Source organism: Geotrypetes seraphini, chromosome 12 (assembly GCF_902459505.1).
Source record: "Geotrypetes seraphini chromosome 12, aGeoSer1.1, whole genome shotgun sequence".
Taxonomy (NCBI): domain Eukaryota; kingdom Metazoa; phylum Chordata; class Amphibia; order Gymnophiona; family Dermophiidae; genus Geotrypetes; species Geotrypetes seraphini.
In genome coordinates, this window is record NC_047095.1 from 118,259,341 (window position 1) to 118,276,271 (window position 16,931).

Sequence of the window (16,931 nt, forward strand, 5' to 3'; positions counted from 1 at the left end):
TGCTCTTTTATCATTTGCTCTTTTATGCATTTTGGATCTTCAATTATTTATTTGTCCTCCCATTCCTTTTGTGTTTTACCTTAACTGTTGATTCTTTCCTATCGAACATTGTATTTCCTCCCCTTTTGTCCTATTGTTTGCTTGTTTTTGTATTATTTACCTTGTTTTAATTAGTTTATTTTTGATGATTTTATACCCTTGTTAACAACGTTACTCCCTATTTTATGTACACTTTAGAAATTTATTTTATTATGTGTACATCGCTTAGTAATTGTAATAGGCGATTAATCAAATAACAAATAAACTTGAAACTTGCTTTGAGGGGCAAATGGAGAACTCACCATTCCTCCCCTGGAAAAAGCCCTCGAACACCACGAAGTTGTTCACCTAGTGGAACAAATAAAAAGATGGGTAGGAACTATGGAAAGATCATAAAAATGCTTAAAAACTACACTTTTTTATAGAATCATTTTAATAAAAGATGTTTTTAGGATGAGTGCATTATGAGGATCGGTGAACCCACTGTTTACATGGAATGACCTGTAATGTTTGTATAAGTCTTGTTTGTTCCATTCTGTGAAGGTTACTTTTGTAAAGCCGCCTAGGGATAGGCGGTTGATAAATTTTTTAAATAAATAAATATCCTTGTCACTCACCTGAGGGATGGTGGACCTGAGGCTGTAATGCTTCCGCAGAAAGGACAGCAGCTTTTCCGAGGGTCGATCCACAGCCAGCTGGGATGGGTGCAGGTGTTCTTGCTAGTACCCAAGAGAGACAAAAAGAGAAGGTGAATACAAAGAGCAAGTGTCTAAAAGTGTATGGGGACAGACAAAGATCCTCAATATGTATACTTGGGAAGAAAGCAAAGTTGCTTACCTGTAACAGGTGCTCTCCATAGACAGCAACAGCAGGGGAATGCAGCCCCACTTGATGGTGAAGTCTCTGACTGAACCATCAAGTGGGGCTGCATATCCCCTACCTGTCTCCGGAGAAAAGAGAGATACGATAGAGATATTGAAATACTTCTGTACCATAAATACACAGGAAAGGAGACTCTTCCGCTGAGAGGAAGTTCTGGAATGAGGGGGCTTAGGATGAAAGTGAAATTGAATACATTCAGGAAATACTTCTTTATAAGAAAGGGTGGAGGAGATGAAGCCTGTAACTGAACTCAGAAAAGCACGAGACAAGTAACATCTCTAAGGAAGAGGAAGGATAGGCTGCATAGGCCATACTGTCATTTTCCATGTTTCTGCTTTAAAGAACAGACTTGGACGTTTGTGCAAGGAGCTGCCTCCTCCTCTCAGTCACCATATGGACCGTGTTGCAGGCTTTGTGTTTACATGCAGGAGGGAGTGAGCAACAGCGCAGTGAAATTACTAGAAAGAGCACATCAATTCCCTGGGAATCCCTGCCTCTCTCCGAGAGTCAGTCAGAGCAGGAAGACAGCCAGCCAGAGATTAGCGAGATGACGCATACATTGGCTCCACCAACAAGAGGAGGCTATGAGTACACAGACAACAGACTGCAATGAGAGCCAGCCAGAGTACAGAAACAGACCAAATGTGACTATTCCCCTGATATGAGCTAAAGGCTATGTGCAAATAGTCCTAGAATATGAAAGGAAGCCGTAGGTGATGAGTCCGTCACAAGGGCTGGCATCTATAACGGGACGCTGGGTACCTGTAGCATGTACTGGAAGAGCTCTTTGCCATGGCCATGCCGCTGCAAGGCTTCATGGACATAGAAGTCCAACACGCACAGTGGTTCCACCTCATTATGAGCCCCATGGTGATCCTGCAAGAGATAGGAGGGGGAGGAAGCTCTTAGTGTCCAAAAGGAAAGGAGCGGTAGTGAATCCAGCCACACATATCACCACCCTTTTCTGCTCTTCTGCTCCCAACATGTCTTTCCTCCATGAATCCTAGCCACAGAACTGTAGTTCCTCCCTTCCCCCTACTTGGAATCCACCACATGGACTGCTGTGCTCTCCCCCTTGACTCTCCCACAGGTACAGGAAACAACCTACCAGCACAAAGAGCTTTTTGTAGCCCACCTTGAGGAAACCAATCACTGTGCCTTTCCCAGCACTGTAAGAGAGAGAGAGAGAATATTAATCAGAGTAAATTATATAGGCAATATAAACTTTTTTAACCGTGTAAAGGAAGTCACTTTGCGGCCTTACACACACAAATTAACATTCTTATAATGGGTGTCCCAATAAAAGCGCAAGATTTAATTGTTAATAAAAGGCATAATTTAACTGAAAAGTATTGATATTGCTAGTTTCGTATAAAGTATGCACACTGCAATTAATATCTGAAAAACGTCCCCCACAACTCTGCTGGAACATTCTTGCTCTTATGACAAAATTTTTTATTACATTTTTGCATAATTGCGGCTCAATTTCCGTAACGACGCATCAAATCTCCTCCTTCAGCTGAGGAATTGTTTGTTGCTTTGTTGGTGTAGACTCAAGACTTCACAAAATCCCGTTGGCTACAGTTTTTTGCGTCAGTCGAACTCAACTGTTCCTAAAGTATCTCGACAACTGAGCCACTCGTCTTCTTTCTCCTCCATAGTGATTCCTCTGTCCTATTAATCTCTTTCTCCTCAACAACGCATTTTCCGGTCTTATTAACTCTCCTCTTCCCCTCTTAAATTCAATCAATTTGTACCTTGCTTAATCTATTGTAAACCGCATAGAACTTAACGGTATTGCGGTATATAAACTGTTATTATTATTATTTCGTAAGAATTCACTGCATGGTGCTTCTTGAAATGTCTAATTGCTGTGAACGAAGGCAAATTGAGGTTCCTGGACTATCGGCAACACTTTCACTTCACTGCGGCAATGTTTTCAATAGACCGGCCAGTGCAAGGGCGCCCTGCTGTTTTCACGCCCACAGCCAAACAAGTTTGCTCAAATTTGTTGACCAGTCTTTAACTGGAGACTGATTTGGTGCATTTTATCGACCAAAACTCACTCGCACACAATTTGTGAACTGTTTCCGCAAAACTTTCCTTCAATTTGTTCCACGAGTACTAATCGCAATGTGTCTACATGACAGCTGTGACATTTTCAGCGCCACCTAAACAGAACGAAAATGGAGTGAAACTCAAATCTTGCGCTTTTATTGGAAAACCTTTTATAATTAGAGGTACTCCACATTTGCCCTAAAGCAGTTGGAAAAGTCAAAAGCGTTTTTTAAGTCCCACCACCACCACAACATTGCACAACAACTCATATGAATCCAAATAAACTTGAGTGGATTCTATTCTGATAGACGATCCCACCATCTTCAAGAGAGGGGTGAAAACTGGTAGAGAAAGACACGGTGACAGGATTCATCACTGTTCCCATCCCGGGAAACCATCCCCATGTCATTCTTAAGAAGAGAGGGGAAAAATCATAATTATGAATGGGCCCAGCCACTGACCCTCAAGCCTTGCATTGAAGAATGTTGGTGAAGAAGGACTGAGGTTGAGACAGACACTAAAGAAGGACACGGGGTGGTTTCCCACAGTTAGCGGGTACAGGCTCAAATTCTGTCCCCGTGTCATTTTCTAGGCTTCACATCATTCTCTTCTTGGTTGGGCTGAGAACTTTTCAGTGGCTCCTTGTATTGTGATGTCATAATGCCTCATTCCACCAATGCCTAAGAGTCAACCTCACGGGTGATGGCACAATGGTTTGGTTTCCTATACTTGTGCCCATTTTCTAGATGCGTTTGCCTCATTGAAACAAAAAAAGTTGTCAAGAAAAGTATGGTAGAGAATTTGTCTCTGTCCCTGTCCCTGCGGTTAACCACTGGAAACCTAACCCCGTGTCATTCTTTAAGGAGAGAGGGAAGAATCCGAGTCTGAATGGGCCCAACCACTGACCCTCAAGCCTTGCATTGAAGAATGCTGGTGTAGAAGGACTGAGGTTGAGATAGTCGCTAAAGAAGGACACGGGATGGTTTACTGCAGGGACGGGAACAGTGATGAATTCTGTCACCATGTAATTGAGGTCTGTTGGGAAACAGAAAAAACTCAAACAAGCCTAAGGGGTGCGAAAGGGAGCTCACTTCTTAGCACTGCAGTCCTTCAGGATGTATAGGCGATGGTCACTTCCCTGCAGCCTTGAAGCGCTGGTGATGGGTGCAGTTAAGTGCTGGGCCTAAAAATCAAAGGAAGTTGTTCAAGTTACAGGACAGCGCCCAGGGCTTCGCACACAACTACAGAACAGATAAGGCACATACAGCAGCAGTGCGACACACACACAGACACACACACTATACCACCACAGAAAAGATCCAACAAAAATGCACAAGAAGCTAGATTGGCACTTGCCCTGAAGAAGCCTACTGAGGTGAAACGGGACCTGTCAGCACCTTGGTCAGTTAACCGCTAGTCGGGTTGTGATTTACAACCAAGAGTGAATAAGATAAGTGGCTCTGATATACATTTGAATGTTGCTTGCTTAACGCAATGATTGTGAAATTGTGTTATTTCGCTTTTTCAGAAGGATTTTCTTGCTCCTTTAAATCATTAGCGGTTAACTTCCATCACTATAAGTGCCGTTCAAAATTCATTTAAAGTCTATTTAAAAGAAAGGGTTTTTTTGCTATATTTATAGTCAAAAGTGAAAAATATAAATTAAAAGAAAAAAAAAAAGTTTAACGTAAAGATTTTTGTAGTAAAATATCTAAAAGAAGATTTATGAAGGTTTTTCTGGATCGATGAAAGAAAATTTAATCCAGCTATAACCAATGGATGTTCACCTTCCTTGCCCATGGTTTAGATTTCTGAGATCCTTTTCCTTCATTTTAACACTTATGCGCAGTGTTTTTAGTGGCATGCGCTTTCAAAGAATAAATTTGTAGTTGTTTGTCAATTTGTATTTTTGGTCTCTCATATATATGGGCCTAGAGCCCCTTCTCTGGAGTCCACTGCACTGATCACCAGGCTACTTCAGAGACCCGCTTGCTGCTGTAATAGGCTTGGCAGCTGTGATACGGGCAGGTATGTATGCACTATTTCATTCACCTCTTTGTGGGTGGGAGGGGGGTCAGTGACCACTGTGGAAGCATTCATGCTTCTATCCCTTCAGTGGTCATTCTGGTCAGTTTGGGCACCTTTATGGCACTTATCCATTTTTAACATAGGTCTAGCCCAAAATGTCCAAATTGTACCCTTGACGTCATGGCAGAAAAACGTCTCAAGACATACGCTCGCCCTAGTCCCACACAAAACATGACTCTAACACGCCCCCTTGAGATTTAGATGAACTGTAGACGAACAGCATAGAAATCCATCTAGAAGACAGGTTTCAAAAATAGTGATTTGAACTGTTTGGTGAGAAAAAAGTCCCTCTGCCACTTTTCGGACGTTTTTCTCTTTTGAAAATGAGCCCCTTTGTGTCTTTGAGGTTAAGCCAGGCTACCTTGGCAGAGGCCTTGCCAATTTCATCAACGATCATCGTTATCTGATGCTGAAAGTCCACCCTGCTGGGGGAAAACACACAGGTCAGTTAAAAAAATTACATAGCAGTGGGCCTACAGAGAGCCTTGAAGCCTGCCCACCCAGGACCTAATCACAAGGATGCCTCCAATTCTCCCCGTGTGAGGTGAGAGCACAGTACTGGAATGTGTGCGGGTCTGGGCTCCGATCTTGCCACCCCCAGATCTCATGAAGTGACCCTCAGAGAAATCACCAAGCTATCTTATTGCAAAAATTCATTCTGAAAAGCTTGTTGAAACTGGGAAACTAATCAGATACATTAACATCTTAAAGGATGTATTCAATTTCAATTGTTATTTATTGTTACACTTGTAAGATGTAAAATGAATAAAGATTTAAAAAAAAAAAAACATCTTAAATAGTATGATATCAGTAGGGCTTTCAAACGTCAATTGAGAACATGGGTACAGGCTTTGTTAACTTCACAGCTAGTCTACTGTAACAGTTGCCATTTAGTTTTGACAGATAGACTCATTTGCAAACTTCAAGTGACAGGGAGATTTATTACAAATCCTTTCCGAAGCATCAGTTTTGATGATTAGTAGTGTTGAGGACTATAGTTGCCCACTCCTGCCTTAAGGACCATCCTGTCGGTTTTCAAGATTTCCACAACGATTGATTTGCATAACCGGAAGCAGCACATGCAAATCAATCTCATGCATATTTACTGTGGAAATTTTCAAAACTCGACTGTGTTAAGGGCAAGAGAGCTCCTTTCGTTTGAGGGATGAATTATTTAGGGCCCCCTTTCACAAAGCTGCATTTGGGCTTGGGGTTTTGTTGGTTTTTTTGGGAGGGGAGGTTATTGCTGGCCACGGCGGTATTAGCTCTGACACTCATAGAATTCCTAGGAACATTGGAGCTAATACTTTTACGGCTAGCGATAAAAAAGCCTAACGTGGCTTCGTAAAGGGTGGGGGGGGGAAGATTTAGTTGGATTTGTTTCCCACCTTTCTGAAGACATTCGCCCAAGGCAGTGTACTCCAAGAATAAGCCAAAACAGGCACCAGACAATTATAGCAGTAATCATATTCAAATTTCAGTCTACGTTATGGTGTTCTTTCATCAGCTGTCTGTCAGTGTTGGAAAATTGTTGGAATGTGCATTCCGTAGATATACCACAGATACCTTCCTTGCAGGCATCTTTCCTCAGAAGTATTTTTTCAAAAAATGTGTGTCTCGATTGGCTGCTGGCAGTAGGATGCCTACCAACACCTAAAATCGGGACACACGGTTCGAGAATCAGCCTCTTGCCAATTCATGGGTTAACCCTTTCAGGACCATAAGGATCTTAGGCCAATTTTTGTGGTTTTGACGACATTTTTATGGTAAAAAGGGCTTGCAGATGCCAAAAAATTGATTTTTTTTGTGAAATATCATTATTTAAAAAAAAAAAAAATCAAACTTCTGGCTTATGGACAGTGTGGCAAGTGAATCTTCTCGTCAATCTGGCAACGACGCTAATGAATGAATGTCGGAACCAGTTTGTTTACATAAAGGCAGTATCATATGGAATCCATACATATCAAATTTAGAACTGTAGACTATCCCAATCAAAATTTATAGGATTTTAAAGTTATGGGACAAATATGTCCCTTGGTCCTGAAAGGGTTAAGCACATGGGGCAATTGTATAACTGAGCACTACACTTTGGTTTCAACAATCAGTATTCTAGGAGTACATTTTGATAGCAATCTTACTCTGTAGCCCCAAGTCAACATGTTAATCAAAAAATCATTTGGTCTCTTTTGGAGCTAAGAAGGATAAGAAAATATTTTGAGCATCATCAATTCCGTTTGCTGGTGCAATCATTACTCCTGCCTCTATTGGATTATGGCAATGTTACATTTTTAGACTGTCCCAGAACAATATTTTTTTTTTTAAATTACAAACTCTGCAAAATACAGCTATAAGATTAATTTTCAAATTGAAGAAGAATGATAGGATCACTCCTTATCCACAGGAGCTTTACTGTTTACCAGTTGAAGCTAGGATCTGTTATAAATTTTACTGTATATTGTTTAAAGCTCCTTATGGGGACACTCCAGAATGGTGTCAGGTCAAAAGCGCGCCGGGACAAAGGCGCGCGCAGACAATTGAGCGCAGCGTGGAGGTGTGCGCCGCAGAAAATTACTGTTTTTAGGGCTCCTACAGGGGGGGGGGGGCGTGGGGGGGAACCCCTCCACTTTACTTAACAGAGATCGCGCCACCTTGTGGGGGAGTTGTGGGGGGTTTGGGGGGTTGTAACCCCCCACATTTTACTGAAAACTTCACTTTTTCCCTGTTTTTAGGGAAAAAGTTAAGTTTACAGTAAAATGTGGAAGGTTACAACCCCCCAAACTCCCCACAACGCCAGCGCAATCTCTATTAAGTAAACTGGGGGGGGGCTCCCCAACAAAAACCCCCGTCGGAGCCCCTAAACACTGTCATTTTCTTCGGCGTGCGCCTCCATCTTGCGCTCAGTTGTCGGCGCGCGCCTTTGTCTTTCGCGGGGTTGTCTATGAACCGCATTATGTCAATACAATGCACATTGAAACATCTTAGACAGCACAGGGTGTAAGCAGAAGTGGAGTAACAGGAGTTAGAGAAAAGTGCAGATTTCAGCTAGGGTAGCAATGGATAAGCAAGTGCAGCTGGTGTTAGTTCCAATGTATGTACACAGCTAGTACATTGTTTTTTTTGGGTTTTTTTTTGGGGGGGGTTTCCATTACAGATGCTATTATTGTCTTGGGAGACAGCTGGAATTAGCACAGGTACTGAGGGGGGATTTTAATCTAGGTCCGTGGAGTCAAGAGTTGGTAAAAAGAAATATACAGACTTCAAAATCAAAAGCTTCCAACACTGTAACATATGGTAAATTTATCATTTTATGCTTATTTATTCACCCCTCCCCCACCCCCCTTTTACAAAAGTGCGGAAGAGTTTTTTGGCGCCGGCCGGCACATTGAATTCTCTGCGCTGCTCCAACACTCATAGGAAGTCTATGACCGTCGGAGCTGTGGAGAGCATTCAGTGCAGTGCTAAAAACCTCTTCCGTGCTTTTGTAAAAGAGAGGGTTATTTTGTTCAGGGTCTTTGTTCAAATAAATATATTTTGAGGACTATTAGTCTTTGGAACAAAGCTACCTAGCTTTCCACAAGCTGGTTAAGGTCCGATTGTTCCCAGTGAGTATATTTGGGCTTTGGGAGAGGAGATCAGAGAATATTGGATTTCTGGTGCTCTCTAAGGTGTCCTTTTATTAAGATGCGTTAACCGATTTAGCGCATGCTAAATGCTAAGATGCCCATAGGAATATAAAGGATATTATATAATATAAAACTAAACCCGAAAAAGACCAAAATATTTATGGCCTCCCCAACGAACAAGCCAACCGAATCTGACATCAAACTAAATGGAAGAAACTTCCCAATTAACCCTACCATTAAAATCCTAGGAGTTACCCTAGATCAGCAACTGACACTCAAAGTAGAGAGTTGCGCGGGGACAGAAATCCCATCCATCCCCACCCGTCACCGCCAGGATCCTCTTCGTCCCCACCCGTCCCCATCAGGATCCTCTCCGTCCCCACCAGGTTCCTCTCCGTCCCCACCCGTCACCGCCAGGATCCTCTCCGTCCCCACCAGGATCCTCTCCGTCCCCACCAGGTTCCTCTCCGTCCCCATCCGTCCCCGCCAGGATCCTCTCCGTCCCCACCCGTCCCCGCCAGGTTCCTCTCCGTCCCCACCCGTCCCCGTCAGGATCCTCTCCGTCCCCACCAGGTTCCTCTCCGTCCTCATCCGTCACCGCCAGGATCCTCTCCGTCCCCACCCGTCCCCGCCAGGTTCCTCTCCGTCCCCACCCATCCCCGTCAGGATCCTCTCCGTCCCCACCCGTCACCGCCAGGATCCTCTCCGTCCCCACCTGTCCGGATCCTCTCCGTCCCCACCCGTCCCCGCAAGGAATTACCTCCATCCCCGCCCGTCCCCCAAGGATCCTCTTCATCCCCACCCGTCTCCGTCAGGATCCTCTCCAACCCCACCCGTCCTCGCAAGGAATTGCCCCCATCCCCACCCGTCCCCATAAAAAGCAGCAATTACTTCCGACAGGATCATCAATTCCACAGTTTCTTTTGTGTTTGCGCTGCTGTTTTTCTTGTGAAATCTCTTTGGTGGATCCCTTTTTATGTTTTCTGTTCAGATAATTAACTTATAAACCCCCTCTTTTACTAAGGCTGACGTGTCCATTATATTATATGGACGAACCCTGCTTCCAAAGCCTTCCATCCCCGTGGGAGTCCCATTGGCTAGAGGGGGGAAGGGTCCCCCGTGGGTCAGAGGGGGGTCCCCGTGGGGGTCCCGTGGGTTAGGAGGGATTCCCGCAATCCCCGTTCCCGTGCAGACCTCTAACTCGAAGCCCATACCAACATCCTAATTTAAAAAATGCTTCCATTTACTATGGAAACTATGCACGATAAAACCATACTTTGATTTCACATCATTCAGACTGTTGGTCCAGTCTCTGGTCCTAAACTCACTGGACTACTGCAACATTATCTACCTAGACTCTCACCAAAAAAAAACCCCAACATCAAGAAACAGACTTATCCAGACCACAGCCGTTCGACTAATCTTTGGCTTGATAAAATCCAACCACATCACCCCATACTACAAGAAACTTCACTGGCTACCTATCGAGGCCAGAATAATCTTCAAATTCGGTTGCCTCTGCTTCAAGGCTCTTTTCGGCACCGCTCTCATCTACCTCCTGAACCACCTCACCCTACAGGACAAACTCCGCTTTGCTCACAGAACATCACTGTTCCCATTTCCTTCTCCCAAAGGATGCAAATTCAAAAGATTCCTCAACAGGACACTCTTTCAAGCAGGGATCTCGAACAACACCTTAAGTGACCTAATCCTGAACTCACTAACATACCACTCATTCAGAAAATCACTAAAAACCCACTTATTCGACAAATTTACCTGATCCTTCAAATCTGCTCAACACCTATCTCGTCTTTCATGTTCCTTCCTCCTACCTTGTCGCCCCGCCACATAACTGTCTATCTACCCCTTCCCAAATCGAAATGATGCTACCTCGCTGTTCTCCTTACAGCATCTCATGTTGTACACCGTCTTGAACTGAAAAGGTATGACGGGATATAAATAAAGCTATTATTATTATTATTATTAATAAAAGGATCCCCCAAGTGGCAGTGGTCATTTTACTAAGCTGCAGTAAAGCACTAACACGTGCTTGCTACAGGCTAAGAACAAATACCACTCAGGCGCTCTGCGGTAGTTGTGGGATCATTGCATGCTGTCCATGTGATAAAAAAATAGATTTTTTTTCAGCACCAGGGTGCATCTGGGAGGCACTAATCGGATAGGAAAGCTACATCGCTGCGGGCTGAGTAGCGTGTCGTCAGTGCATGTGTCCTTACTGCCTAGAAAATAAGTGTCGGTAAGTGCTCATGTGCCAATGGGAAAATTAGTGCGTGACTTCACACAATCATTAAACAGTATGGACCCCTAGGCTAAGACACCTGCAATATCAAAAAACTGTGGAGAAAGAGACCTCAGAATTAATGCACCCTCGTGATCGTGCAAAGTAGGGCCCGATCAGTCATTGGTGTCTCAAAAAACTCCACTGCAAACCTTCAGTAAATCCATCCAGAAAAGCAGCCTACTTAAACATACGAATACTGTAGGACATTAACATTAAAGAAAAAAACAACAACCCCAAAACCAAAGCAAAAGCTGAAGTTGGCAAAAATAGACCACCAGCAATCGTTCACACACAATTCAAATAACTAGACTCGACAGCGGACCTTTTTCAAGAGTACTGAAGAATTACCGCATTTTCGCAACGATAGGCCACAGCTTATACATTGATTATGCAAACCTGCGTAGGGGGTGAAGCTTGCTTAAATGGGACATACCTTTTAAAATCATCCCCCATGTACCTTTTTAAAATCCGGGCTCGCTCCCATCTCTCCCTCGCTGGACGGTTGCTTGCTCCAATCTCACGAATCCCGTGAGAACTAACAGCAGCCATTCAGGAAGCGGCATAGGGCCAGGCTGGAGCGTGAAAAGCTTGCTCCTGCCCTGTGCTGCTGGCCGCAAGATTGGAGAAGGCAGCCGGCAGTCAGGGAGAGACAAGAGCGAGCCAGGATTTAAAAAAAGGTACATTCACTCCATAAGGTGCACTTCAGTAATGCCATGGCTAATAACATGGGCGGCTTATCTTAAGAGTTTTTAAACATAAATGAGCATTTTCTCTGGCTTATAGAATGGGGCGGCTTATCGTTGGGGAAATACAGTAACCTCTTGCTTTTGTATCCAACCAACTAAAAAAAAACAAACCCTGCAGAAAAACAAAACCCAAGAAAATTGTCCTGTATGGACTCACCAGCAGTTAGCAGCCTCCACAGTGAAGGTGGAGGATATGAGAGGGGGTGTGGCATATAGCCCCAGGAGGTGAAGATGGAAGATACTGGGAGTGGGGATATTAAAAAGGTGCAAGTCCAGGATCCCCCCAGTGAAGGTAGAGGTTGTGTGTGTGTGTGTGTTTGGGGTGGCGGGGGTGGCATATAGCCCCAGTAAATGAAGATGGAGTATACTGGGGGGCTATAAGGAGATGTAAGTCCAGGACCCCCCCCCCCCAGTGAAGGTAGAGGATATAAGGGGTGGCATATAGCCCCAGTAGGTGAAGATGGAGTATACTGGGGGGCTATAAAGAGGTGTAAGTCCAGGACCCCCCCCCCCCAGTGAAGGTAGAGGATATGAGGGGGGTGGCATTTAAGCCCCAGCAGGTGAAGATGGAGGATACTGGCCTCCCCCAGTATCCTCCATCGTCACCTCCTGGGGCTATATGCCACCCCCCCTCATATCCTTCACTGGGAGGTATTAAAGAGGTGCCAGTTCAGGACACCCCCCCCCTCACACATAGTGAAGGTGGAGGATATAAGAGGGGGTGTGGCATTTAGCCCCAGCAGGTGAAGATGGAGGATGCTGGGGGGGTATTAAAGAGGTGTAAGTCCAGGACACTCTTTCTTCCCCCTCCCCCCCGCCGTTGTTATGGTTACCTAGCAGAGAAAGGTCTCCTCGCCGGCCGCAAGTTCGGGCCCAGCATCGTGATCTTCTCCACCAGCACCTTATGGATATCGAACGGAAACTCCATGACCCCCCCTAGCCACCGCCGCCGGCCTCACGTGACACTACCCCCCCCGCCGCAAAAACAATGCCGGCGCCCCTCCTCCACCTCCGTCGCCAGGTGCCCGCCGCCGCGAGAACAATGCAGTACCCGCCCCTCCTCTCCTGGTCACCAGGCACCCGACGCATCCGTTCCGGACTGTGGAAGCGGTGCAGTGACGTCGCTTCCTGTCGCACCGGAAGGGTAGGAAACGGCCATCTTTGATCGGGGCACGTAGGGAACTGATAAGAGGATGCGGATTAAATATCCGTACTAGTGTGAACCTGAAGGTAGCGCTACTGCAGTTCAGACCCTGTAATTCTGAACCCATGGTTTCTCCTAAGACAAGAAAGACTACAAGTTCCTGCACGCAATGTGGTCAGTGACGTCGCTTCCTGTAGAATCGGAAGGGCAGAAACGGCCATCTTTGATCGGGGCACGTAGGGAACTGCTAAGAAGATGCAGATTCATCACCGTTCCCGTGGATAACCGCGGGAAATAATCCCATGTCATTTTCTAGTGTCTATTTCAACCTCGGTCCTTCCACACCAGCATTCTTCAAAGCAAAGCTTGCGGGTCAGTGGTTGTTGCCATTCATACTCTGATTCTTATGGGAGCCAAGGATAATGAAGCCATTGTGACATCACTGATGTGATTGGCTCTTAGGCACTGGTGGAATGAGGCATTATGACATCACAATATCTGCTCTGGATACCAGAGACTGTCATTCTTTAGTGTCTGTTTCAACCTCAGTCCTTCTACACCAGCATTCTTCAAAGCAAAGCTTGAGGGTCAGTGGTTGTGCCCTATTATACTCTGATTCTTCCCTCTCTCCTTAAAGAATGACATGAAGATGGTTTCCCACAGTTATCCGTGGGGACGGGAACGGTGATGAATTTTGTCATTCTCTAATGCAGATTAAATATATGTACTAGTGTGAACCTGAAGGCAGCACTAATGCAGTTCAGACCTTGTAGTTCTGAACCCATGCTTTCCCCTAAGACAAAACTACAAGTTCCTGCAGGCAATGTGGTCAAGTTAGGACTGCATCAATTCTTTTGAACAAAGCTGGATCCAATGATGCTTCAGAAAGGCATCGTTATAGCCTTTTGCGATGAATTGAAAGCATTTTGGCTTGGAGTAGCAAGTCGTGGCCCAAGCCTAGATGTGAAAGGATCAGAAATGCCAAGTTCCCCTACCCAGTTCAAAGCTGATGACTTCTTTGCCACTGCTGCTTTTGAACTTACATCCCAAAGCAGTGGTAGGAGTTTATAGGGCTTGGTCCTGCTCATTGAAATCATTGCTGCAAGTCCCATAAGCTGCAGCCTAGAACTGAGTAACGTGGCATCTCGGGGAATGGTGATTCAAAAGCTGAGGGGCTATATAGAAAAAGGAGTTAAAAAAAATAAAACAAGTAGTCAACCCTAGTAAGGAGAGAGGAGGTCCCCATTAAACTGCAAATTAATGTTGACCAAAAATAGCATATCTTGATGAAAAGCTATATCCAGGGAATAATGTTTAGTGAAAGTATGAACAGATGACCAAATCACTGCTCATATCTTATCTATCTGCAGAAGTAAAACAAAGTAACGGCAAAGTCAAGTTGTTGTTTTTTCAGAAATCGATGCAATGAGATATTAATCAACATGCCAAATACACAGTTCTTAGTTATCCTACAAATGTTTCAAACACTGCTAAAAAAAAAAAAAAACCCAACAAACAATCAACACACACCCCTCACTTTTTAATTTTGCACTGCCCAGCCCTGAATGTCAAAGTGAAAGTTTTAATTAAACCATACCCCCAAAAAAGTACGATATTGTTTGGACACTCATTCTCCTGGTTTATTTGGATTGCAAGCAAGTCTAGATCAGGGGTTATCAACCTAGTCTTATAAGCACTATGAAGATGTATGAGAAATTTGCATACATTAGCCCAGTGGTCTCAAGCTCATGGCCCACCAGGTACTATTTTGAGGCCCTCGGTATGTTTATCATAATAAAAGTAAAATAAAACAGTTTCTTCATCATACACTTCCCCCTCCGTATTCACGGGGGTTAGGGGCAGAGCCGGCCGGCAAATAATATTCAGGCCGGTTCTGCCCTTATCCCCTCCTTCCCCCGGCTATTTTTTTAGCCCTGTGAGCCCCTTAAGCCTTACCTGGTGGTCTAGCGGGTTTTCAGGCAAGATCAATCTTCCCACGCTCCTACCCCGTGCAGATCACTCACAGGAAATGGCTGCCTTGAGCTCCTGTAGTCTCTCAAGCCATTTCCTGTGAGCGATTTGCAAGGGGCAGGAGCATGGGAAGATTGCTCCTGCCACGAAAACCCGCTAGACCACCAGGTAAGGCTTAAGGGGGGCTTAGAGGGCTTAAAATAGCCCATAAAATGAAAGTAATTTTTTTTCATTTAAAATCACAAATAAGCGAATCTGTAGAAATGGAATTCACGAATACGGAGGGGGAAGTGTATGTCTCTTTAGTTATAAATTACAATATTATTAAGACAACCAAAAGGAAAGATTTATAAACTATAAAGAGTTTTACCTCATGCAAAATTGTCATTTCTTTAATAAGATAGTAACTATTTTTTTTTTCTGAGGCCCTACAAATACCTACAAATCCAAAATGTGGCACTGCAAAGGTTTTGAGTTTGAGACCACTGCACTAGCCCCATTGTATCTTGAAAAACTGACTGGCGGGGGCGTGGCTTGGACGCGAATGATGACGGTCGGGTGAAGGCGAAGCTCCGTACAAACAAGCTTATTTTACGAAATTTACTACAAAAAAATTTATTTCCCATGATCTTGATGGTGATATAAATTGAAATCTGCATCCTCAACAGAGACGGAGAGACGTTTGAAGACGAAAAAATCAAAGTGAAAGTGCCGTTTTTAAAGTCTGAGAAGTAAGGAGTAAAAAGCAGGAGACTGACGAAATTTGAAACTGCTGGTGAGCTACCTAACAACAAGCTTGAAAATTTCTTCTTTATAAATAATAAATGAGGAGGTTGTGCCTGTCGTGCTGTGGAGATAAGCTGTTTTAAAATAGCTCTCCTCTGCCGGAGATGAAGTAAAGTTAGCTATAAAACTTGACAACGGTTTTTTTTTTTAAATCTATTTCCTTGCTGCCAAATTCAAAAAAAATTGTGAATGACTAATATAATATAATGTCATCTCCTCTCCTCTTCTGATATAAAAGATTGTTTGTTTTTTCTTGGGCTGTGAGAAAGATGACAGTATAAAAGACCAACGGTTTTTAACCTAAAAAAAAATAATATCGAAGAATGAGAGGCGCTGGAAACTGATAAAAATATATACTTATACATATATTTCAAAAATACTGAAAGGATTACTGCTCTCCTTAGTAAGGGCTGCGATTGGGCTCATAAGAGGAAAGCAAGAAAAAAGGATTACTGAATTTTCAGCGCTGATGCAAAGTGTCAACAAAAAAAAAAAAGTGACTAACAGATTTAACAAAATAAATCTGTAAAAGATTAAACAGCAATATCTAAAAATTAAGGAAAGAAAGGTTGCTAATTTGAATATTATTGCCTTCATAAAAAGCTGAGACAAGGCTTGAAGGAAGAGAAACAGAGAGAAGAACTACTGACATTTTTTTTTACTCACAGCAATAGAACTTGAGACAAATAACTGACAGTTGCTCTAAGAATATTGAAATAAAAGTTTTGAGTCTGTTCTAATAAAAGATTGAGACAGATAATTAAGAAAGGAGAAAAGAAGGAAAAAAAAAAAAAAAAAGGAAAAAGGCTGGAAAAAGAAAAATTTTAAAAAATATAGAAACAAATCCTGAAAGAAATCCACTCATCATAAATAGAATACTCAAAACAAAAAAGATAAGAGACAAAATATTGAAACTGATACCAAGAGACAGTGAAGATAAGCTGTAATAAAGAGAAGAAAAGAATAAAAGAAGATGACATCTAAAAAACAAAACAAAAATGATGCAGAAGCAAGTGGTTCCGGTATTGGTAGCAGCAATAAAAGATCAAAACCAGAGCCAAATAACACACCCTCAAAAGTTCCGTTGCCATCAGATGAAAGCCCCGACGTCATGGAAGAATTGAGACAAATTAAAGAAATAGTATTAGACAGCAATAAAAAACTAAAAAAAGCAATTGAAGATGCTGCAATTCTCACCAAAAGAGTTGATATAGTTGAAAATAAAATAAATGATCTAGAAAACAATACAGAACAACTAAATACAGACATGAGAAAATCTAAAATAATATGGA

The 16,931-nt window shown here is 43.3% G+C and overlaps 1 protein-coding gene across 4 annotated transcripts in view; it reads right to left on the reverse strand.

Annotated features, from left to right (window-relative positions):
• The window catches only part of ATAT1 (alpha tubulin acetyltransferase 1), a 28,622-nt gene extending 15,800 nt beyond the window's left edge, over positions 1–12,822 (reverse strand). Inside the window, exons 1-7 of one of the 4 annotated variants that reach the window (XM_033916909.1) lie at positions 12,572–12,804; positions 5,429–5,492; positions 4,071–4,162; positions 2,030–2,090; positions 1,684–1,797; positions 657–758; positions 342–387 (exon numbers count right to left, since the gene is read on the reverse strand). In XM_033916909.1, the coding sequence (XP_033772800.1) occupies positions 342–387; positions 657–758; positions 1,684–1,797; positions 2,030–2,090; positions 4,071–4,162; positions 5,429–5,492; positions 12,572–12,666 (574 nt within the window). In that variant the 5' untranslated portion in view covers positions 12,667–12,804. Of the gene's footprint in view, positions 1–341; positions 388–656; positions 759–1,683; positions 1,798–2,029; positions 2,091–4,070; positions 4,163–5,428; positions 5,493–12,571 lie in introns of all 4 variants that reach the window. The other 3 variants (XM_033916910.1, XM_033916911.1, XM_033916912.1) reach the window with 3 other exon arrangements.
• Positions 12,823–16,931: the final 4,109 nt, after the last annotated feature.